Genomic DNA, 23,631 nt, shown 5'->3' with positions numbered 1-23,631 from the left:
GTTTTCTCTCAGAATCCCCTGGCCAGTCCCTGTCTCTGGAAATCTTGGCTGTATTTTGCAGTCAGGGAGCCCCTGAGGTGTTCCCACACTTTCCCTGCTGGTTTATTTTGAATTATAACGAGGAATTTTCTGTGTGTTCTGTTTGAAACCCTGCTCAGGTGCCTGTGTGCTCTGAATGAGACGATTCTGCCCCAGGGGTGGCTCCTCTCTCTGGAGGGACCTTCCAGCCCTGCTTTGAACAGGGCAGGATTCATGGAAATGTTTTCCTGGGATCTCAGGAAGACAAAGACACTCTGGCCATGTCTGAGGGGATGTGCATACATTTATCACCGAGAGCTCCTCATTTCTTGTGCTTTTTCATGTTCAAAAATCAGTTTGCAGTTCTGCCTTCCTTTAAAAAAGACCTTGCTGTGTCCCAGGTGCCCAGATCTGGGCTTTATTCCCAAATGCACTCATGGGAGTGGTTGGACACTGCCCTGCTGTGCAGAAGGAGGGTCCCTGTGCCCTGATCCAGCATGGTCGGAGGTAAAGAGGTTCTTAAAGTGGTGCCACTTCAAAGTCCAGCATTCCTGAGACCCTGAATTCTAAACAAGCTCAAAACTGGTGCAGGAACCCGGAGCTGCTGGAGCCTGCAGCCCTCCCAAAGGGCCCTGCACAGCCCTCAGCTTCCCCAGGGCCCAGGGGCTGGAGTGGGAAGGGATTGGAGTGGCAGGGGTCTGGAATTATCCAGAGTTAGAGGCCCTGGGATTGCTGGGTGGATTTTGGATACAGGACCAACATTTCCACGTCCTGCAAGTGCTTCCCTGGGTGCCCATGGCAGCAGCAGGGTGGAGCCTTTATTCCCGGGCAGCACCAGGTAGGGCTCTGAAAGAGGAAATGTGCTTGGATCACAAGAGAGGCTTCCCAAACCTGGTCAGAACCTTTGCCCAGGCACCTCCACTTTGTTTCCATCTGTTTTCCTTCATTTTTATGGATGTTTCCCCCTGGTAGTGACAAGCCAGGTCTTTTTCTTCCTCCAGCTGTTGCAACCCTGTTGCTATGGCTACTTCACCCACTTTTTGTTCCTCCTAGCAAGCACGAGAAGAAAATCCCTCCCCAAACTTTCCCCCTGCACTGCACAACGACATTTCCCCTGGGAATTTTGTCCTGGTGACCTGTGAAAAAGGGAGGGCTTGGAGCAGCTCCTTCCTCGTGGATGCTGAATGGCAGAGCTGAGAGGGACTGATGAGTGCTGCTGAGGCAGCAGGCAAGGCTTTCAGGCTGCTGCTCCTGATTTAAAAGGATCTTCTGGAGAGCTTTAAGTGCCTGTAAATTTTTTAAGCACGGAGGAAAAGCAAGCCCTGGATGATTCCTTTGAAGATGCTGCAGAAAAATATCCCTCCATAGGAGACGGAGTTGTTGGAGGGAGAGGGAGCTGAGGAGGAAGGAAAACCCAAGAGGAGATGTTTGCATTTCATGAGCACTTTCTGTAAGAAGTTGGAGCAATCAGCGGGGACTGGAGAGGATAAGGAGTTTTTCCTTCGAAAGAGAAGCAAAACCAATTCCCCAGAGTGAGAAATTAAATGAGATTTGGGCCTCATTTTCCAGTGGTGAGGCTGTGGAGGAGTGTAAGGCCAGAGACCACAGGATGGTTTGGGTTGGCAGGACCCTTAAAGATCACCTTGTTCCACCTCCTGCCATGGGCAGGGCCAAGCTCCAGGGTGCCCCAAGCCTTGGGCACTTCCAGGGATCCAGGGGCAGCCACAGCTTCTCTGGGAAAACCTGAGACTGCAGAAGTTCACATCCCAAACCCCACACTCAACCCCAAACTTGCTGTTCTAGCACCACCCCAAGCACTGTGAGCTTTTATTTCCCTTCCAGCCTCAATTTAAAGACTCAGAGTCCCTAAAACCCCATCCCTCATCTGTAGCTCAGCAGTTTTGATGATGAATTCACTTTATTACCAAAAAAATAAAAAAAACCATGTTCAGATTTGAATTTTTCCAGCTCAAATAACTCTTCCCAACCCTCACAAGGGCTGCTCTGAGGTGCAAGCCAGGTTTGATAGTGGTGAGAGCTGAAATCTCAGCTTTGGGGTGCAGTGGTTTGGTTTTCACACCCAGAAACCTCGTGAGCTTGCCCTGGCCATAACTCATAAGAGTTTTGGTGCCTCTTTTCTCCATTTTTGGTGCCTCCTTCCAGCCCTCCAGAAAGATTCCAGGTGAGGAAATGTGGTTTTGGCTGGGGAGGAAGCTGAGTGTGTGAGGATGCTGAGGCAGGTCAGCTCTCAGGAGGCTTTTGGAGCTCAGGGATTGAGGCAGGAGGGGCTCTCCCCTCCTGCTCAGGAGGATTTTCCTGCTCTGCAAGGAAAGTTCTGAGTGGTGCAGGGGATGGGATGGCAGCAGCTGGGCTGCTCCTGGCAGTGCAATTCAGCTGCATTTGTGCTGTGAATTAAAAGGACCAATAAAATCTTTGCAGTTTAACCCAGGAAGAGATTTCACTTCTTCACTTTGTCAGGGGTTTTTTATAGTTCTGCTAACCTTGGTGGCAGGGAGCCAGAAGATTTAACTACTGCCAGGAAGAAAACAACACAAAACAAATGAAAAGCAGCAGTGAAATCCTTGTTTTTACCACTGAACTCTGCAAAGATGAGGGCAGAAATTGCTGCAAGTCCGTTTGGTGCTTTGAGGTCGGGTCACTGTGGTGTGCAGCATCTTCCATAAAGTTTAGTTCATGTTTCTGTCCTGGGGACAGAAAGGGATCAGAGATGAAAATTCTGGGGTTTTGGGGAGAGTTTAGGTGGGGTTTTAAAAGGCTGGGGGGAGATGGAGAGTGCCACAGGGAGGGTGACAGTGCTTCAGGGGGAATAAAGGGATTTAGGGGATGGAAATGGCACAGAGGGTGTTGTGTGAAGGAGATGAGGCCGTGTCCTTACTGAGGTGAGCACGGCTGTCTGCTGGGATCTGGGAGGAATTCTGATCTCTGTTCCCTCTCTCTGCTGCCCACAGTGTGCCAGATTCTGCCCAAAGGCGTGGTGGGAGTCCTGGGGCCTTCCTCCAGCCCAGCCTCCAGCTCCATCATCAGCAACATCTGTGGGGAGAAAGAGGTAAGTGGAGGAGTTCAGAGTGGACAGAGGGGTTGATCCCCCCTCCTCCCAATGCACAGACTTCTGAAATGTCTTCCTTTGCCCTCTGCTCCCTCTTTCTGCCTCCCTTTTCCCCTCTGCACCCCTTTTGCTCCTCACATTCATCACCACGTCCCCACGGAGGGCTGCAGAGCCCAAAGCTTGCCCTGCTGGGTGCAAACCCAAACCTCCTGCAGTGGCTCTGTCCACGTTCTTGGGGAGCTTTGTGTTGATGCTCTTCCATCCAGTTCAACCCCTTTTTTTAATCTGTGTCCAGGCTATGTGCTGGATTTAATATTTTATAAGCCTTGAACCTTCCTACACGGGTCTGGCTCTGCACTCTGGAGAAGAAATTGAGTTCTGTTCTCACAGTTCATCCCTTTCAAGGCAGATAACATCTCTCAGCCCTTTAGTGGCTCTCTCTGGAGCTCAGCCTTCCCACAGAGGAGGCTGGCACTGAGCTCTGTAAATAATTAGCATTCACAAATGAGTGCTGGTTGTTGTTCCTGGGGGGTGGAAGGGATGGAAGGGATCCTCCAGCCCTGAAGCACGGGGCTGCAGCAGGAGGGGTCTCCTGGGGGTCTTTTGTAGTGTTTTCTCTTGCTAAATGCCCTGGACTGTGCTCCATGCCAGGAAGGGCAACTCTGCAAGTGTTTTTCCTCTGATCTGAGGCTCCTGATTGATTTTTTTTTTTCTTCAGGAAGAACAGGTGAGTGCTGGTGCCCTCCTGAGGTGTTTGGTTCTCTCCCTGAGATGTAAACCTGCAGGAACTCCCTGGATTTACATCCCAGGAGCACCAGCTGGGGCACAGAGCCTGTGCCTGCAGCCACCCCTCAGGGAAGGGGAGCAGTGTCCCCAGGCAAGCACCGAGCACCAGCTGGAGGGACTGATGGTTCTGGGGGATGAACCTGTCCTGTGTCACCCCCCTCAGGCCCAAAGAATGGCCAGAAAGGGGAATTGCACTGGGGCAGAGCTGTTGGAAAGGAGAGGAGGGTTCCTGGGGCAGGGGGTGAACAGGCTGTGCCCAGCCCTCATGTGCTGTGTGGGTTCCTCCCAAACAAGAATCCCTTTGTCCCAAAAGGGGAATTGGGCTGGGGCAGAGCTCTTGGAAAGGAGAGGAGGGTTCCTGGGGATGGGGGTGAACAGGCTGTGCCCAGCCCTGGGAGCTGCTATGCTGCTGGATTCCCTGTGTCTGCATCTCTGAGTCCCAGGCTGGGTCTGGATCCCTCCCAGCAGTGACCAGGAGCTGCCCTGTCTGCTCTGGTTACTGGAACCCACCTTTCCCTCCCTGGGTGAGGGCTGCAGGCTGGAATCAAGGCAGGCAGCAGCTTATTGCTCCTGAACTTCCCCTTGCTGACCAGCAGCTCCTGCTGTCAGGGAAGCAGCCTTCAGGAGCTGCTAACAGGCTCTCCCAGGAGGGGAGAGGTGGGAGGCAGGGGCTGATGGCTCCAGAAGGACCAACAGGGGAGGCAGAGAGGACCTGACACGCTGCTAACAAAGCTCTGGCAGATGTTTCCCTTCCTCTGACTTCTGTTTCTTCCAGAATAATTCACCTGGCAGAAGGAAAACAAGATTGCCTCTCTTCATCTGGCTGAGCCTGCAGTGTCTGGGCTCGGTCTGTGTGTCTGTCCAGCTGCTCCATCCCTGGTCTGCTTTGTATTTGCAGGGATCCCCGTGGCAGGGAGGGATGATGAGGAGGACTCCATCTTACCAGAGGCTAATTAATTACTTTATTATACTATATTATTCTATACTATAATATGTGAGAGCCTAAATGAGGGATGGGGGACTCCAGGCAGCTCTTCCAAATGCAGTTTATTGTATCCAAGATGTCACAGCAGCCCAGGGTTGGGGGTGACAGAGCTGTGCCCACAGCTGTCAGCTCCAGCTGCAGGCAGGCCTGGACACCCTGAGTTTAGGTTAAAATGCATTCTGCACTTTTCTTTTTGTTCCATTGCATTCTGTCCTTTTCTTTGCTGAGCATCTTCACCCAGCAGACCCAATCTGTCCCTTCACTGTCACCTCCAGCCTCTCCTAACTCCTGTCATTCCCACACCCATGGCACTGCTCTCCAGTCACTCACAGTCAGTCCATCACACTTTCAGCCAGAAGTTGTTTTTCACTTTTCTTGCACTGGGAAATTCTGAGCCCTTTTTTCTCCTTGCCACCTTTGTGCCTTGTTTGCCTGTGCTCTCTCTGTGCTGGGTACAAACATCTTCTGGTTTGGGGTGGGTTTGTCCTTTGCTCTGAGCCATAAAACCCCTTCTCACTCACACACCCTTTGCTCCTTGGTTACCCACTCAGGCTGGCTCAGCAATTCTTTTCTTCTACATCAAAACTTGCTTTCACTTCTATTCCTTCTTCAAATTCTACATTCCAAAATCTCTCTGCCAAGCACAGATATCTGTGAGACTCTTGTCCAACTTTCATCCTTCCCAACAATATTACACTACATTACATTACATCTAAACTGAATCTGCCAAGCACTCAACTCAACTGCCCAGCATCTCGTGACTGTCCCGACAGTCCTGACACACAGACACACAGACACACAGACACACAGCTGGCCCTGACAGGCCAAGGAACCAAACCCCCATTACTCTGGGTAAAGAATCTCCATGTTGCATTCTACTTTTGCACAAACACAGGCGCAGCAAATGAGATCAGAATTGTTTTTTCCTTTCTCTGAGGTTCAGAGAATGTGAAACCCAGAAATATTCTTGGGAAGAATTGTGCCTTGCTTTTTGCTGTGAAGAGAAATGTGGGGCTACAGCCTGCAGGGTGTGCAGCTCAGCTCCCTCCAAGCCAGCCCTGCACCTTCCCAGCTCCCAGAACTCCCCCTGGAGCACATCTGCTCCAGCTGCTGCTCTCTGCATCCATGACAAGCCCAGCCCTGGTGCTTCCAGCCCTGTCCTGTTGGTCTGAAGTGCCCAAAGCTGCTGCAGCTCTTGTTCCCTGCCCAGCCTCGCCAGCACAGGGTCATCATCTTCTCACCTTCATCTCTGCTAATTAATTACCTGGTGGCACCTCCCTGCAGGCAGGGCTGGGTTCAGGGCCCTGGGTGACCCCTGTGTCCCTGCATGGCATCCTTCCCCAACGAAGGCAGGGCCCAGCCCCAATTAGTGCCCCAGCTAATTAGGCTGAGCTGGCAGGGAAGGTTTCCTGTGCTGTAATTGCAGTCCCCAACGCCTTTCTCTGAGTGCCTCAGCAAGACTCTTCCTGCTCCACTCCTTCCCGTGCCTTTCTGTTGCTCTGATAATTATTTTCCTCTGCTGCTGCATGAGCCCCACCCTCCCCTCTTGACTCCAGTGCTGCTTCTGCAGTTTTATTGGGATATTCCACTTTCTGCCTGCTGTGTGCTCCCCGCCACAGGCCCTTTGTGACAGATTTACTTGTTTTTATTTCTACTTCCTCCCTAATTATATTTTCTTTCCTCCTCCCCACGCTCAGGTTCCTCACTTCAAAGTGGCTCCAGAGGAGTTCCTGAAGCTGCAGCTCCAGAGGTTCACCACCCTCAACCTCCACCCCAGCAACACCGACATCAGCGTGGCCGTGGCAGGAATCCTGAATTTCTTTAACTGCACCACTGCCTGCCTCATCTGTGCCAAAGCTGAATGTAAGTCTGGCTCTGCCAGGACCCTCTGCTTCATCTCCTTTTGGAGAAGGTCCCAGCTCCTCACGTGTCTGCCCAGAGCAGCCTTCTCCACCCTGGTGCCCATGGAGGAGTTTTTCAGAGGAGGAAAGGGGATGGGTAGAGATTCTCCTGCCATCTGAAGAGTGTTTTGCTTCCAACATTTATTGATTTCCAAAAGTGGCAGTGGATTGGAGGGTGACAGTGCCACCTCTCCAATGACACTGGACAAACCAACAGCCCATCAAATTTCTCCTCCTCCAGAAAAGAATGTAAAACAAAAATTATTTTCATAAAAATGCATGAGAAAGTTCGTTACAAGAATGTAAACATCAGAAGGCTCAGGAAACCTGAAGAGAACAGGGCCACAGGATTGCTGCTCTGACTGGGCCAGCACCATTCCCAGTTAGCCCTGGGCAAACTCCCCAGCAGCTGCTGTGGAGGATTCCTGCCCAGAGCCCGAGGGACAGGAGTGTTTTCAGCTCTCCTTTGTGCTTTCTGTGCCCCAGGGCAGCAGGCTGAGGTCGGTCAGTAAATCACCCTCACTGAGCAGTGCTCACATCCACCCCAGGAAAGGCCCTGGCTCAAAATGATGCAATTAAAATCATGCAAATGATCTCCCACATCACTCCCAGAGCTGGAATTTTTCATTGTCTAACCTTAACCTTAAGCAAGAAGGGAAGCAAAGATAATTAGGTTTTCTCAGCTGTGGTGCAGGAGGCTCAGGGCTCTGCACCCCTGCCCTGCTCCTGGGCCAGGTGTCTCCCACTGGAATTAATGTGATTAATATGATTTTTATTTAGCTGGATCAAACCCTCTTACCTGAAGCAATCCAATTTATTTCGCTCTAGTGCTGCTGGATAACTCAATATTTAGGATGTGCTGAGTCCTTCCCAGGCCCAGGGAAGCAGTGGGACAGGAGCCTTTCATCCTCCCAGCTCTTTGTGCTCAGCGAGGAGCTGATCTGAGCCAGGCTTGAAGCCCAACATGCCCTGCCTGTACCAGAGCACAGACAAGGCTTAATTGAGCTTGGTGTAGGAGCACAAACCCTGATTTTCCCTTAGGACATGCACTGCTCCTAAGCACAGTCCTTAAACAACTAACTGGAGGCATTTCAGGCTTTTGGAAGGTTCCCTTGAGGCAGCTGAGGGGAGCATGAGAGCTGCCTGCTCATCAGTGAGGAAATGCTGTTTTTGGTGTTATTTAGATCCCAGGAGGGGCAGCTGGAGCTGCTGTGGTTGAAGTGTGAGGCTGTGTGATGGGAGCCCTGGGCCCTGCCCTTCCACACTCGCCCTGTCACATCCTCCTCTGGGGACTGGCTGTGATTTCCCCTGGCAGAAGCAGAAAATGACCCTTGAAGCCAAAGAACTTGGGCCAGCCCAAGTGTAATGCCCTGGGGAATGTGAAATGTAATGCCATGAATGGAATGAGATTTGTGTGACTCAGTTTGGTGGAGAGAGTATCTTTTGGCTTGCTGGAGAGAGTATCTGACTCAGTTTCTCTGTGATGTTCAAGATTTAGCTGGTTTGGGAGCTGCTCTGGAAGGTTTTGAGTGGTTCCACAGAAATCTTAACCCAAAAAGGCAAAAAGAGGAGTGTGTGGACTTTTTAGGATCTTCTCTGATTGCCAGAGAGGAGGGAATAGCACCCAGAGCTTGGGAAGGGTGACCAGGGCATGGGGGTCCAAGGCCTTGTGCACATCCTTGGTCCTTTTTGGGTTTTTTTTTTTAATTTTTATTTCTATTTCAAACACCCAGGGAGACGTTTGAAGCAACAGTGTTGGGATTAAAAGTGAGGCTGGATGATGGGAATGTTCTCTTCCCAACCATCCATGTCCAGGAGTGGAACCAGCAGCTCTGCAGCTCCTCCATCAGCAGGAGCACTAGACAGGGATGTGGCACTCCAGGAGAGCCCCAGCTCCTGCTTTTCCTCCTTCCCAGGAGCACTAAACAGGGATGTGACACCCCAGGAGAGCCCCAGCTCCTGCTTTTCCTCCTTGCCAGGAGCAGCTCCTTCATCAGCAGGAGCACTAAACAGGGATGTGGCACTCCAGGAGAGCCCCAGCTCCTGCTTTTCCTCCTTGCCAGGAGCAGCTCCTTCATCAGCAGGAGCACTAAACAGGGATGTGGCACTCCAGGAGAGCCCCAGCTCCTGCTTTTCCTCCTTCCCAGGAGCACTAAACAGGGATGTGACACCCCAGGAGAGCCCCAGCTCCTGCTTTTCCTCCTTGCCAGGAGCAGCTCCTCCATCAGCTGCTGAGGGCTCAGGAGTGGGGCTGATCCTGCCAGCTCTGGATGTTTGCACGAGGAAAAATCAAACAATCAAGGTCAGGACTTGCCAGAGGCCAGCCTGAACCTCTCTCAGAGCTCCCCATGGGAGTGTTCCAGCAGCAGGTGCCTGGTGCAGCTCTGTGTCCTCACTTTGGTACTTCAAAGGTGCCAGGAGGAGTCTGCAAGCCTTTGCTGGGGTTCACATCCCTCTGAAGTGCCAGTCTGGCAGCAGCAGCTGGAGTCTCACATCCTCTCAGCATCAAACAAAGGGGAATCTCTGCACAATGCAGACTTCCCTGCACACAGCAAGAGCAGCTGAGAGCAGGAGGCTGGATGAGGCTACAGGTAGGATCTGACGTGCTGAAAATGAAAATTTCCTCGAGCTGAAGGTGGAGATCAAATGATTTTTTTTTTTTCCTCTCCTGGTTCCACTTCTTTCTCTCTGTGCCTGATGAGCTTTAGAGAAATTTCCCTGGGTTTCACAGCTCGGGGATGAGCTGCAAGTAAACTTGGTAGTGTCAGGGCTATAATTTCCAGCAGCCTGTCTGGTCCCCTGCAGATGTGGAATGAGGTGAAAATGAACCTTTCCACATCCTCAGGGGTCAAATGGAGGGCTTAGGTAAAACTCACTGTTCACCTGGGTTGGAAGACAAAAGAAGTGTTCAGGTGAGGTCCTTGTGTGCTGTGAGCAGAGTTCTCTGCCTGGTGAGGAAGAAGAAGAAGCTGATGTGACCCAGAAAGGTCCTGGCACAGCTGGTTTATAACCCCTTGCTGTGCTCCTGCCTGTTCCCAGAGAAAAGGGGAGAGGTGAGGGCATTGTCAGGAGCTCTGAGCAAACTCAGAGTGCTTTAAACCTCTCCCTGGGAAGGAGAGGCTCCTCATCTTGGACCTGTCCCTTTCTCTGCCCTGCTTTGTTACCTGGTGAAGTGCTGGCAGTCCTTGAGAGCAGAGCTCCAGCACTGATCCCATCCTGCTGGGACCCTTCCCTGCCTCCTGACCTGCTGGGCAATGAGTGGATTCATGCCATCAGAAATCAGTCAGGTTAAGAGTAAAACTCTGACTTGAGGGTTAATTTGCCTCTCTGCCAGCTGGGCTGTGATCCTGCTGATAGTTCTGTTTCTCCAGCTCTGTCTCCCCCCTCTTTTGGGGTTGTCTTCCTGAGGGGATGGGATGTGTGGCTATGCTGTCTGTGTCTTGCTGATGAATCCATCTGCTGGTTCCTCTGGTCAATCAAACTTGGCAGGAGGTTATTTCTTGATGAAACTCAGCAGCTGGAGACAAGAGAGGCTCTATCAAAGCTGCTTTCTTGACTAACAAAATCTGCAGCAGGAGTTTTGACATCTTATTAGGCTTCAAGGCAGCTGTGTTGGAAGGAGCCCTTGATGTGCCCATCCTTATTTTTGTCACGATTTTTTAATGTTGTATTTTTGCAGTGACCTCCAACTCTCAGCAGAGCTTCTCACCCCCTTGGAAGAGAGCAGCTACCCATCTAAGAGCTCCAAAAAAGCTGCACCTTCCTGGGCACCTAACTTGGGAGCTGGAAATGCAAAGGCTGAGGGGGAGGAATAATCCTCCAGTACCCAGAGCAATCCCACATGCAGGGAGATGATGGAGACCTTGTCTGGACCTTGTGTTGAAGGTCTTATCTCTTCCCAACATGAGTCTGGGGACACTTTCTTTTCCTGGAGAAGAGCTGGAGTAGCTCCATCACTTCTCCTTCCCTGCTGGACCAAGCAATGAGTCCTAAATCCTTTCCACCTTTTTTGTTTTTCTTCTGGGGAGCAGATGGAATATTTCCATCATTTCTCATTCCTTGCTGGACCCAGAATTGGGCTCCACATCATTTCCCTTTTCCTTTTTCCTTTTTCCTTTTTCCTTTCCCCTTTTCCTTTCCCCTTTTCCTTTCCCCTTTTCCTTTCCCCTTTTCCTTTCCCCTTTTCCTTCCCCTTTTCCTTTCCCCTTTTTCCTTTCCCCTTTTCCTTTCCCCTTTTCCTTTCCCCTTTTCCTTTCCCCTTTTCCTTTCCCCTTTTCCTTTCCCCTTTTCCTTTCCCCTTTTCCTTTCCCCTTTTCCTTTCCCCTTTTCCTTTCCCCTTTTCCTTTCCCTTTTTCCTTTCCCTTTTTCCTTTCCCTTTTTCCTTTCCCTTTTTCCTTTTTCCTTCCCCTCCCCTCTCCTTCCCCTCCCTTCCCCTCCCTTTTTTCTGGGGAACAGCTGGAATAACTCCAGTATTTCTCATTCTCTGCTGGACCCAGAATTGAGCCCCAAATCATTTTCTTCCACTTCCTTTTTTCTGGGGAACAGCTGGAATAACTGGAAAAATAACAACTCCATAATTTCTCATTCCCTGCTGGACCAAGCACTGAATCCTCCCCTTTGCAGTGCCCAGACCCAGAACTTCAGGAATGCATCCTGCCATGGGTCACTGTGTCCCATGGGAGAAGCAAGCCTCAAGCTCACAGGGATCTGTCCTTTTCTCTCTTTCCCCCAAAGGCCTTTTGAACCTGGAGAAGCTGCTGAGGCAGTTCCTCATCTCCAAGGACACGCTGTCGGTGCGGATGCTGGACGACAGCCGGGACCCCACCCCGCTCCTGAAGGAGATCCGAGATGACAAGACAGCCACCATCATCGTCCATGCCAACGCCTCCATGTCCCACACCATCCTGCAGAAGGTGAGACCCACAGGGAGCAGCAGGCACAGCGTGCCCAGGGATTTCTCCTGGGCAAGGCAGTGAGAAAGCTCAGAGACAAAGAGCAAACAGTTCTAATCTCCTAATCTCTAATCTCCTGTTGTTTGGCACGTGTGCAATGTGTTGTGGAGATTGTTTACCGTGAGTGATTTGTTGATTGGAGTCTGGTGATGGTTGTTTTTATTGGTTGACCAATTAATACACAGCCAAAGCTGTATTGTGACAGAGACAGTCATGGTTTTTTTTTTTTCAGTATCTTTTTAGTATGATAGAGTTCCAGGATAGCTCTAATATAGTATAATGTAATGTAATATATTACAAAGCAATTGTTCAGCCTTCTGAAATCATTTAGAGTCAGAGCACATCATTCCTGCCTTGGGGTCGCCGTGCATCACTAGTGAGTGTCCCTCCCCTGTCCCTCGGGGTGCTGCTGCTCCCTCCAGCCAGCTCCTGTGGGGTGTTGTGATGCCTTGTAAGGTTGGGCAGAGCTAAAGAATAAAGCAGGGATTTATTAAAAGGTGTCCATGGATCCACCTTGGGCAGCACCAGAGCCCAGCCAGGGCTGCACCCAAGATGAACCAAAACGGTCCCAAAATGAACCAAAACGGTCACAGAATGAACCCAAGATGAACCAGAATGGTCCCAGAATGAACCCAAGGTGAACCAAAATGGTCCTAAAATGAGCCCAGGATGAATCAAAACGGTCCCAAAATGCACCCAGGATGAACCAAAATGGCCCCGAAATGAACCCAGGATGAACCAAAATGGCCCCAAAATGCGCCCAGGATGAACCAAAATGGTCCCAAAATGACCCAAAATGGCCCCAAAATGCCCGAGCGCTCCCGGGGTCTCTCCCTGGGATCAGCTCTGCTCCATTTGCCCCTTGCAGTTCATTGTCCCAGCCCAGCTTTAGCCCAGCCAGTCCCAGCCTTGTTTTTCTCTCTCCAGCCCACGGGGTTTGTGCTCCTGGGCTGAGATTTGGATCATTTGTCCTTGGTGCCCAGCTGGAGCAGGAATTGTTTTGTCTCCCTGCTCTGTGCACAGAGCTCACCATGCCCTGATGTGAAGCTCAGAACTACTCACCTAGGCAGCACAGAACCTGAAAAATATGAAAACTAAAATTTAAGGCATCAGTTGAATGTGAAAATTCCCACAGCAGGGCTGGGAATGGGCTCTGCCCAGAGGGGAATTGCAGTTGATGGAATTTCCAGGGCTGGATCTGTCCAAGTGGTGGCTGAATTGCTCTGAGGGGATGTGTTTGCTCTCCACAAGTGGTGTTGCCATCCAAAAGCTCTGAAGGACTCCTCAGCTCTCTGAAATGACTCTTGTGCCTCCTTTTTCCCCTCCCATTATATGTCTAACTTTTTCCTTCTTTTTCTTTTATTGTCTTATTAACCGAGATTTTATTTTAATCCTGTTTATTTTCAAATGGTCTCTGGCTGCAGTTTCTAGTGCTTGTTTTGATAGCCTGCTTCAAAACTGAGCAGTGGCTCCAGATGGAGCAGAGTTTCCCACATCCTGGAGGGAACAAGAAGCACATTCCTGAAGGGAGGCAGCATCCAAGCCCTGGGATCCCCCTGGCTTTCCACCCTGTCCTGGCTCTTTTGTCACAGAATGTGTCATCCAAAGGCCTTGCCTGTGCCAGGTTTACTCCTGATGACATCCACCAGGGATGTTTGGATCCTTCCTCTCTCCCCCCAAAAGATTTTTATTCCACTCCAAGAAGTTTTAATTTCTAAATAGAAAATTTGGGGGTTTCCTACTCAGGGGGGTTTTTTGGTGTGGTTTTTTCCCCTTTTTCCCCTGTTGCTGCCTGGCTGCTGAGGGCTGTCCCCCTCCTCTGTTGCTATAGTGACTTCCCACAGGCTCCCAGCAGCTCTCTCCAGGCACCCACATCTCCCTGCCCAGCTCCAGCCTCCTTCTGCCACCCCTGAGGAATGTCAGAAATTGCCAACATTTCCCAGCCAAACCCAGTTCTTCCAGCCAGAGGACTGGGGGAATGGAGGGTGATAAATAAAGAGCTCCTGGTCTGGCAACTTCTTGCACCTTGGGAGGTTGGGAGGTGTTTTATTGGGAGCCAGGGGTGGTGGTGCTGAGCATCAGGAGGATCCATGTCCTATCCCAGAGCAGGAAATCCCTCGGTGGGTTTGCTGGGTCTGTCCCAGGAGAGCAGCCCTGCAGAGTGAGAGGAATGCCCAGCTCCTCATCCCTCACCCTGCACAGGTGGGCTGGAGACACGTGGCTGCTTCCCAGACTCCCAGCTTGTCCTGCTCCCAGGGCTGGGTGAATGGATGGGAGAGGAGCTGCTCTGCTGCTCACCTTCATTTTCTACCCTTGAAACCAAACCTCTGACCTCAAAGTGGGTGACAGGGAGAGCTGGCATTGTCACTGTCCCCAGGAAGGGACGAGCAGGGGGAATTGGTGCCAAGGTTTGCTGTGGAGGGGGTGAAAAGTGAGGGGGGCTCCTTAGCTTTGCTGGGTCTGTTGTGTCACCTGGGTGAGGGACAGGGTGACAAGGTGCTGCCACGGGGCTGGGCACAGTGCTGGTGGCCTCAGGAACAGCCACAAGACAGGCAGGAAAAGGGAGAGGTGCAATCCCAGCTGCCTCTTTCTGTCTTTCCTCCCCTCACTTTCTGTTGGCACAGCTTCTGGGAGGGATGAGAAGGGGCTCACACCAGGAGGTGCTGCCTTTGGTCCTTCCCTCCTTGCCTCCCGTTCCTCTGTGTGGTCTGGACTGCTGGGAAAACCTCTTTGCCAGGGTCTGGAAGCTTGATTTGAGAGCAGCTGTGCTTGGCAGTGGAACAGAGGCTTCCAGGAGCATCTGCAGATTAACGCCCCACTTTCCTGAGCATCTGTTCCCACAACCAGCTCCTTGTGTAGGGAGAATTTTGGGAAAGGCCTTCAGTTATCTGCTCTGTGATCTCTAGAACAGATCATCCCCCTGGAACATTCTGTGTCCTTCTCTCTGCATCCCTGGACAGTTTTGCCCTGTTTTTTTTTTTCTGTTTCTGTGGCCAGCACAGCCCTGTCTCAGTTCTCAGAGCAGGCTGAGTTACTGGGTCTCATCCATGCTCATTAATTTGTGGGATTTGAGCCCAAATCTGACTGATCCAACTGGAAAGCCACCAGTGGTTTGATTGTCCTTTTCCTGTAACCCCCAAGAGCTTTTCCTGCCTTTCCCTCTCCATTGTGATGTTTGTGGTGGAAGGGACAAGCCTGGAGCTCTCAGCTGCTCTTTTTTCTTGTTATGGCCCAAAACAGGAGCAAAGCAGCATCCACACACAAAATAAGCAGAAATCCTTGTTTTTCTCTTAAAATATCATGGAATTCCTCATCCCAAGGGGTTCTGGGGCTGCAGGACCCACCTCACCTTTCCAAACCATTGTGGACCACTGGGGTCTGTCAGGGGTTCAGAAGCTTTTCTGCTGGGAGTTCAAAAGCTTCTGCTTCCCACAGGTGGTTTCCTTAGAGTTTGTCCTTGGATGGATGCAGGAATCCCTGAATTCCATCTTGGAATGCTGTGGAGAGAGCAGAGATGCTCCCAGAGGTCTGGAGCTGGTCACTTCCCTCTGTGGGTGCTTTGTCAGGGCTGGAGTGGGCAGGAGACCTCAGCTGGGCTCAGTCCTGCTGAAAAATTCCTTCCCCAGACTTTAATTTCCCAGATCCAGCCGTGCTGCTGCGTCCTACCCTCCATTCCTGCAAGGAGAGATAAGCCTGAAAAAGCCAAATGTGGCCCTGGCTCTGCCTTGCTGGAGTGGAGATTGGAGATTGTCAGGCTCTGGTTTAATCTCTTTTTTTCCTCTCCTTCACAGGCAGCTGAACTGGGGATGGCATCTGCCTATTACACCTATATCTTCACTAATCTGGTAAGGAGTTTTTCCCAGCTTTTCCTGCCTGAGTCTGGAGTCATTTTAATGGGAGCTGATCCCCCTGACCCGTGGGATGCTTGGGCAGAGCCTCCTGTGCTGGGGAGGGAGGGAGGCAGGGGTGTCACCTGCTACTAGAATCAAAATGCAAAACCTTTCCAAATCATATCACAAATAATATTTCCAAAAGCAGTTCTGTAACAAAAGCTTTCTGTGCACACCTATTGGATTTTACAGCTTTTATCAGGTTAATTAATTAGTTCATCTAACAGGTACATCCAACAAGAGACCAGTTGCCCCAGCAACCAACCCTTGGGTCTGTCCCTTGGAGTTGTTCTGTGTCTTGTTACATCTCTTAAATTCTGGTTCAAAACAAGATGTCCTCGTTAGAGATTCCTGTTGTTAAAATCAGACTAACCAGAACCTCAGGAATGGGTTAGGAGGGGTTGGATTATTGTTCCAAACTGTGAGAAAGGGCAGGAAAATCACTAGAAACTCTACAACCGCATATTTTAAAAGATGAAAAATATATAAAAAGCTAAAAAATCTTCAGGCATCATTCCTGCAAAGCTGGGAGAGTCTTGGGGAGGTGGAAAACGATTGGTGCAGCATCCAAAGGCAGGAATTGTGGACAGTGTGACAGGAGCTGGGGCAAGGACATGTGCAGGTCTTGGGGAAGCTCCAGCAGATGGGTGGGTCCTGGTTGTCCTGATTGTCCTGATTTTCCTGGTTGTCCTGATTGTCCTGATTTTCCCAATTTTCCTGATTTTCCCAGTTTTCCTGATTTTTTGGGGGTTCTGCTGATGTTGTCACCCCCTCCCTGAGCCCATTCCCTGTGTTGGAAAAGGCCAGGGATGAGCACCTGGAAGCCCAGAGACAAAGGAAGGATGATCCCATAAATGTTGAGAGCAGGGGATGCTCTCCTTAATTAATGTTATTAATGGGATCATGGTGTGGGTAAACCCCTCAGTGCTGTGTGAACAAGGAGGGATGGGCTGAGGCAGCAGAGGGGGAAACCCAAAATAAACATCAGAGGAACTTCTCCTCCACCACCAGGAGAGCTCTGAGTGCTGCTGTGGGGCTGATGGAAAGCTGGGGGGTGGAGTGGAGGTGCCACCAGCCCGAGTGATTCTCCTATTCTCTAATTCCTATTAATATTTCTGGCAGGGAAGCCGAGAGCTGAATCACACTTTGTGTTTGGGTGGGAGACAGACGGGAAGGGACGGAGCCAAACGTGTGGGCAGGGAGCTGGAGAGGAGAGAGCAGGGGAAGGAGGGGAATGGAGGGGTTGGGAGCAGTTGGGGCACAGAGGGAGAAGGAGTTGGGGAGGGAAATGGAGGGTTGGGAGCAGTTGGGGCATGGAGAGGAGAGGAGCAGGGGAAGGAGGGGAATGGAGGGGTTGGGAGCAGTTGGGGCACAGAGGGAGAAGGGAAATGGGGATGGAGGGGTTGGGAGCAGTTGGGGCACAGAGGGAGAAGGAGTTGGGGAGGGAAATGGAGGGGTTGGGAGCAGTTGGGGCACAGAGGGAGAAGGGAAATGGGGATGGAGGGGTTGGGAGCAGTTGGGGCACAGAGGGAGAGGAGAAGGTGAAGGAGGGAAATGGAGGGGTTGGGAGCAGTTGGGGCACAGAGGGAGAGGAGAAGGTGAAGGAGGGAAATGGAGGGGTTGGGAGCAGTTGGGGCACAGAGGGAGAAGGGAAATGGGGAGGGAAATGGAGGGGTTGGGAGCAGTTGGGGCACAGAGGGAGAAGGGAAATGGGAAAGGAGGGAAATGGAGGGGTTGGGAGCAGTTGGGGCACAGAGGGAGAAGGAGTTGGGGAGGGAAATGGAGAGTTGGGAGCAGTTGGGGCACAGAGGGGAGAAGGGACAAGGGGATAGAGGGAAATGGAGGGGTTGGGGCACAGAGGGAGAAGGGATTGGGGAGGGAGGTGTCAGAGGGAGAAATGCAAGGAGCAGAAAAGGCCACGAGGCTCCTGGCTGGGTTCCTGCTCAGTGTCCAGTCCCTGGCTCAGTCCAGCCAGACAAACCTCACTGGTGCTGTTCATCCCCTTGGAATGGGCAGCACAGGCTCAGGAAGGGATGTTCCTGCAGGGCTGAGGCAAGGAGGGAGCCTGGGGGTTGTAATTTGTGCCCCAAGTCTCAATGTCACTGTGCTGGCACAGCTGCTGGGGGACAGATCTGCCCACAATGCCAATCCCAGCCATTCCCACTCCCAGCAAATATTTCCAGTGCTCCCAGCAGCTCTTCCTGTCCCTCTTGCCCTCCCCAACCCATTCCCAGTCCTACACAGCAGGGCTGGGCACACAGTGAGGGATTTCCACCTCACATCAGCAGCACATTCTGCAGAAAAGTCTTTTTTTTTAGGGTTGTTTCTGTTGTCTGAGCAGCATCTCAAGGATGCTGCTCTAAAAATGAAGCTCCCACCTCCACCCCCAGCCCAGTCCTGAGCACGGGTGTGATTAAGCACTTGCTGGAGGTGAAATTTGCCTTTCAAACCCATTCATCTCGTGGAATGCAGCAATGGCAGGTGAGAATGAAATGAGTTTTGTTGCCATTCACCCTCTCAGGGTATTAATCTGTTTATCCAGGTTATTTTACCACTTTGTTCAAAGCCCAGCTCTGAGCAGAACTAACGGGATTTTTGGCAGGGATCATTATGGGGAAGGTGACATCAGACAAAACCTGGGCAGATGGAAGAGATGGTTAAGGAAATTAGTAATATTTAAATGGGGATTGGAGATGGGAGTGAGCAATTTAGGCTCATAAATCTGGAGGGATTATCAAGCTCCTAATGAACCCTCTGAGGTTCTGCAATCACTGCCTAATAGAAAAGATAAAATCAGAGGGAACTACTGTCAAGGGGAGCAAGCAAAAAGATGGCTTAAATGGAGAGAGAACCCATCAGGAAAGGGAACAGAGAGCCTGTAGAGCACTGAGCTGCTTGGAGATGGAAAAATATCTCAGGCAAAAAAAGAAAAAAAGAGAAGAAAATAGGATAAAATGCTGAATTAAACACCTGCCCTGCAGCTCTAGAGGGGAGTTCTGTTTCTGTCTTTTAGCATTAATTTTATTTAATAAGCACATCCCAGCTGACAGCTCGTGGTGTGGTGCAGCTCTGCTCTCTGGGGGTGTGAGAGGAGAGGATTCTCTGTGTGCTGGGGCACAGGAGGGTTTGGGGGGGGGATGGCCCCTCTGCCCAGCCTGGTGCCTGCAGGGAGCAGCTCCAGGGCTGTCCCAGAGGAGGAACCCTCAGCCCCCAACACATTTCCACGGGAGCTGAGGCGAGCAGCCCCGTGTGAAAACATCCACAGGCTCCTTTCCTGCCTGCAAATTCATTATCAGCCTCCTCCAGCAGCCCCAGGGACCTGTTCCTGTCACAGCAGCAGCAGCCTGGCAAATATTCCAGGAGTCCTCACAGAACTCTCAGGTCTGGTGCATTTGTCTTCCCCTCATCCTGGCCAAAAAAATCCCATTTTCTCCCTGGCATCTCCACGTGGTGATGATTCCCTGGCTCTGGGACTTTGAGGAGGGATGAAATTCCCTGAAGAGGTGCTGGGATGGTCTCAGAGCTGTTCCTTCCCTTCTCCCTGGCAGGGCTGGCCGGGTCTCCACAGAGCTGTGAGGGGGCAGTGATGTGCAGAATAATAATAATAAAAATTATTATTATTAATAATAACAATAAATTAATAATAATAATAATAATAATAATAATAATAATAATAATAATAATAATAATAATAATAATAATAGTAATAAAGCTGCACAAATAGACCATTGAAAGCAGACTGCTGTGCATTGAAGAAAATGTTCCTTCCAGCACTGGAAATCCCTGAAATCAGCAGCACAGAGTAGGAGGGGAGTTGGATGCCTCCAAAACCCCACGCTACAATTAATTCTTTTAGCTTGTTAATTCTGTGTAGCTATTGGGTTTTGTCTTTTTTTTTTTCCCTCCTCTCTGTTTGGTTTGTTGGTTTTTGTTTTTTTTTTTAAATAATATCCGGACCTCAGGCTGGGTTTAAATTTCAAAATATTTGACAATTAGATGGGAATAATTGAAACAATTCAAATGATTACTCCAAGGGGGAAGGTGTAAAGGAGGTTCCCAGTGCCTGGAGTCAGGCAGGGCAGTTCACTGGGTGCAGTTTTGTTCCCTGACAGAATTGTGTGCAGGTGTTGCTGCTGATAAAACAGCTGCCGTGTTCAACTCCCACAGACCTGATAAATCAGCGCAGCTTTGGGGGTTTTTGTCTTGTTTCCTGCTTTCTCCTCTTTGTTTGGTGATTTATAAAGAGGTCTTGGTACAGGACGAGGTTTTTGAGCTGAATTGTCAGCCTGGAACTGGAGCTGGAGGGGAAATTGGTGTCCACATCCCCCAGAGAGTGTCACTCGTTTCTGCTGCACCTTGTCAGCAGGGTGACATCCCTTGGAAGGAAGAGATGATGTGAAATCAAGCAGAGGGACAGGCAACTACAGAGGAAGCTTCACCAGGGCTGAGGTTTTGTGAAATTGCCTTTTTGTGGTGCAATAATCTCATTTTTCACCGCGAGCTCCAGCCCAGGCCGTGGTGTTTGGCCTTTGAGCTGTGCCTTGCCCAGGTGAGGGAGGCTCTCAGTGCCCTGGGGCACAGCTCCCAGCCCTCCTGGTTCCCAGCAGCTGTTGGGAAGTGGCATTTATGGATCACATTGGCAGTGGCATGTGCTAGCAGGGCAAACAAATCAGGTTTTTGCAGGGCTGCCAAGGCAATTTCTCCTGGTTCTAGTTAGTGTGAGGGAAGGAGGGTTCAGGCAAAGCAGGGGCTGTGCCTCCCTGCCTTTTGCTGCCTCACTCTTCTTCACTTCCTGACCAGATCCCTCTGCTTGATTCCCAATTTTTGGGTAAATTCTCTCAGATACACCCCCAGCCCCCTGGAAACTCTGGACAAAAAGAGCTGGGAAGGAAGGCAAATCTCTCTTTCCCTACTTCCCACCCCTTTTTTTCCAAAATCTGTCTTTTTTCAGGTCCCAACACTCAGCACTTGACCTCTTTGTGGATTTGTCTCTCTCCAAATCTCCTGCAGAGAAGTTGTAGTTTGAGCAGTGTAGTTTCCTAAAAGTGCTCTTGTTTGAAGAACAGCCTCCAAAATTTACCAGCTGGGCTGGCATGAGGAGGCTCAACACCTGATAGGTACAGCAGTGCTTTTTTTGGAAGAGAAATCCAATTAAATATAAATATAAATATAAATATAAATATAAATATAAATATAAATATAAATATAAATATAAATATAAATATAAATATAAATATAAATATATTCCCCTAAATTGCTCACTGAGGTCACAATCTCTCTCTCCCCACCTGAATGGCCAGCCAGCATTGCCTTGAGGAGATCTACCCATCCACTCACCTGCTCAAATTGCTGCTGTGATGACTTTTTTCCAATTTTTTCCCCTCCTAGAGAAATTGATTTTTACATGTGGCCCATTAGAAACGTATTGACTCCATCCACAGTTTATAAACAAATGGGGCCTTTCAGGAAAGCCATGGAAAGCACTGAACATAATATTGTCCACTTGAGTAAACAAATAAATGTGTTCTGAGCAGAGCTTTGGGATGAGTTACAGCTCTGAGGGCAGCAGGACCCAGAGAGGAAAAGGCAGGAATTTTCTCCACCTCTGCCTGAGGAAGTTTGGTGATTTTTTGGGGGAAAAATTGGTCACTGGGGCCAGGGGGTGAGGAAGTGACCATTGCAGGCTCAGGCTGCTTTTGGGTGAGTGTTTTTAGCTCTGCCTCCCATGACCTGGGGAGAGGCTCCCTGCAGTTCTGCTTGCCCAAAGAACCTGCCCTGGGATACTTTATTGACCCTAAAATGGTGAATAGTGACACACACAGGTGATGTCACCAGAGCTGGGCTGAGCTGGCACTGCAGGTTTGGCTCCTGCACAAAAGCTGCCAAGAAATCTGAGGATGGACTCAGGGTTTGGAGAGCTTTTCTGGGCACCAAGCTCTCTGAACGAGGAGGTTTTGCCAGAGTGAGGCTTTAATAGAGAAATGGAAGCCTTGGCCCAGTGTTCTCCTTTCCCATCCCACATGAAAAAAGAGCAGGAACAGCACAGAGTGTCCTGGGCCTGGTGTAAATCAGGAGTAAATCGGGTGTAAATCAGGTGTAAATCAACTTTTGGTGCTGCTGGAGGGGAGCAGGTCAGTGCTGAGTTTACTGCAGAGTTTCTCCTGCTGAGCCCAGTGCTGGAGGGTGTTCTGGAGGCTCTTAACCAGCAGATCCAAAAATCCAATAAAGTCCTTGCAGTGCTTAGGAGAGGGAGATAAAACTGTGTGTGTGCAAGAGAGAGAGAGGAGGGATGGAGTGGGCATCCTGCTGTTGGTGCAGCCTGGATTGAGCAAACCCTGTTCCTTCCAGAGCCTTGGGCTTAAATTTCAAAATATTTTACAATTAGATGGGAATAATTGAAACAATTCAAATGATTACTCTAAGGAGGAAGGTGTAAAGGAGGTTCCCAGTGCCTGGAGTCAGGCAGGGCAATTCCCTGGGTGCAGTTTTGTGCAGACAGGGTCTGGGTGTCCCTGGCAGTGAAAGATCCTTTCTTTAGGTCCCCAGGCTGTTCTTGCTGCCACCTCCCCACTGCCCAGGCACTCTGGGTTATTAAAAATGAAAGAAGGATCGAGGTCCTGCACCCACCCACGGCTGCAGAACAGATCACCAGCACAATCAATGCTGGAAGGAGCTCAGGAGCCTCTGCAGTGGCTGCTGCAGGGGGAAAATCACCAGGAGCCACTCTCAGGAGGGACATCCCAGCGTGGCAGGGCAGGGGAGGTGGCTCCATGATTTAAATTCTGGTTTTGCCAGGCAGGCTGCTGTGACAGGGACAATTTCCTGCTGGGCTGGCCCTTCACATGCTGCTCCCAGGGTGACAGGGGCAGGAGGGACAATTCCCTCCCAAACTCAGTGACACTGGCAGGGCAGGAGGGACAATTCCCTCCCAAACTCAGGGGCAGGGCAGGAGGGACAATTCCATCCCAAACTCAGTGACAGGAGCAGGACAGGAGGGACAGTTCCCTCCCACACTCAGTGTCACTGCTGGGCTGTCCCAGAGTGACACGGGCAGGGCAGGAGGGACAACTGGCTCCCAAACGCAGTGATATAGGCAGGGCAGGAGGGACAATTCCATCCCACAAAACTCAGTGTCACTGCTGGGCTATCTCAGGGTGACAGGAGCAAGGGCAGAAGGGACAATTGCGCTCCCAACTCAGTGACACGGGCAGGGCAGGAGGGACAATTCCCTCCCAAACTCAGGATATAGGCAGGGCAGGAGGGACAATTCCATCCCAAAGTCAGTGACACTGGCAGGGCAGGAGGGACAATTCCCTCCCAAACTCACGGAGCCTCCTGAGGTGGGAGAGGGTTTGTGGGTGCAGAATGCTGCTCAGGATCAGCTGATGCTCCATCCAGGCCTGCAGAGCCAGACCTGCAGTGAGCATCACTGGTTCCTGATGGCTTTGTGTCCCTAAAGAACGATGAGAGTGTCCTGCAAATCTGCTCATAACTCACACCCAGCCCTGCTGGACAATCCCATCTCACAGCTTTAGGATCACAGAGCTCACCCCTGTGGCTTTGATTGACCAGCTCCTGCCGTGCCCTCGGTGCTGGGGTCATTCCAGGGGGATTTTGTGCTGCTGGAAAGTGAGGAGTGCAGGTGGAGAGCTGCAGAAAGCCAGGCAGTGACTTCATCCTCTAATGACTCCTGCAGCGCCGTCTCCCAGGGAACCCCGTGGAATTCAATTAGCTAATTGTGTGCCAAGCACTCGGGAAAACACAGAATGCCACGGAATTGCTAAGTGTTGTTATTTAACAGCACACATTTCGTGGTTGCAGCCCTGTAGTAGCAGTCAGAAAATCCACACTGTAATTGCCTGCTGGTGCCTGCTGCTGAATTTGCTGTGATCGGAGCGAGGCCTGGGGATTTTTCTTTTTGTAAAAAAGTTCATTAATTTTGGCTGCACATCCTCCGGGTCTAATTCTTTTTACTGAGTTCTCTCGAAACGGAATATTGACATGTGGTGGGTGTTTTCAAAAACAGAGTGGA

At 50.7% G+C, this 23,631-nt stretch overlaps 1 protein-coding gene across 1 annotated transcript in view; it reads left to right on the top strand.

Moving 5' to 3' along the window:
- The first annotated feature begins 515 nt into the window (after positions 1–515).
- GRIK4 (glutamate ionotropic receptor kainate type subunit 4) overlaps positions 516–23,631 on the top strand; it is a 69,145-nt gene continuing 46,029 nt past the window's right edge. The window contains exons 1-5 of the mRNA XM_050983460.1: positions 516–525; positions 2,988–3,085; positions 6,554–6,719; positions 11,492–11,670; positions 15,501–15,554. Of these exons, the coding sequence (XP_050839417.1) occupies positions 516–525; positions 2,988–3,085; positions 6,554–6,719; positions 11,492–11,670; positions 15,501–15,554 (507 nt within the window). The remainder of the gene's footprint in view (positions 526–2,987; positions 3,086–6,553; positions 6,720–11,491; positions 11,671–15,500; positions 15,555–23,631) is intronic.

The sequence above is a fragment of the Serinus canaria genome, chromosome 24 (genome assembly GCF_022539315.1).
Source record: "Serinus canaria isolate serCan28SL12 chromosome 24, serCan2020, whole genome shotgun sequence".
In the NCBI taxonomy this organism is placed as follows: Eukaryota; Metazoa; Chordata; class Aves; order Passeriformes; family Fringillidae; genus Serinus; species Serinus canaria.
Note: the sequence above shows the minus strand (reverse complement) of the source record. Positions and strands in the feature narration are given on the sequence as shown.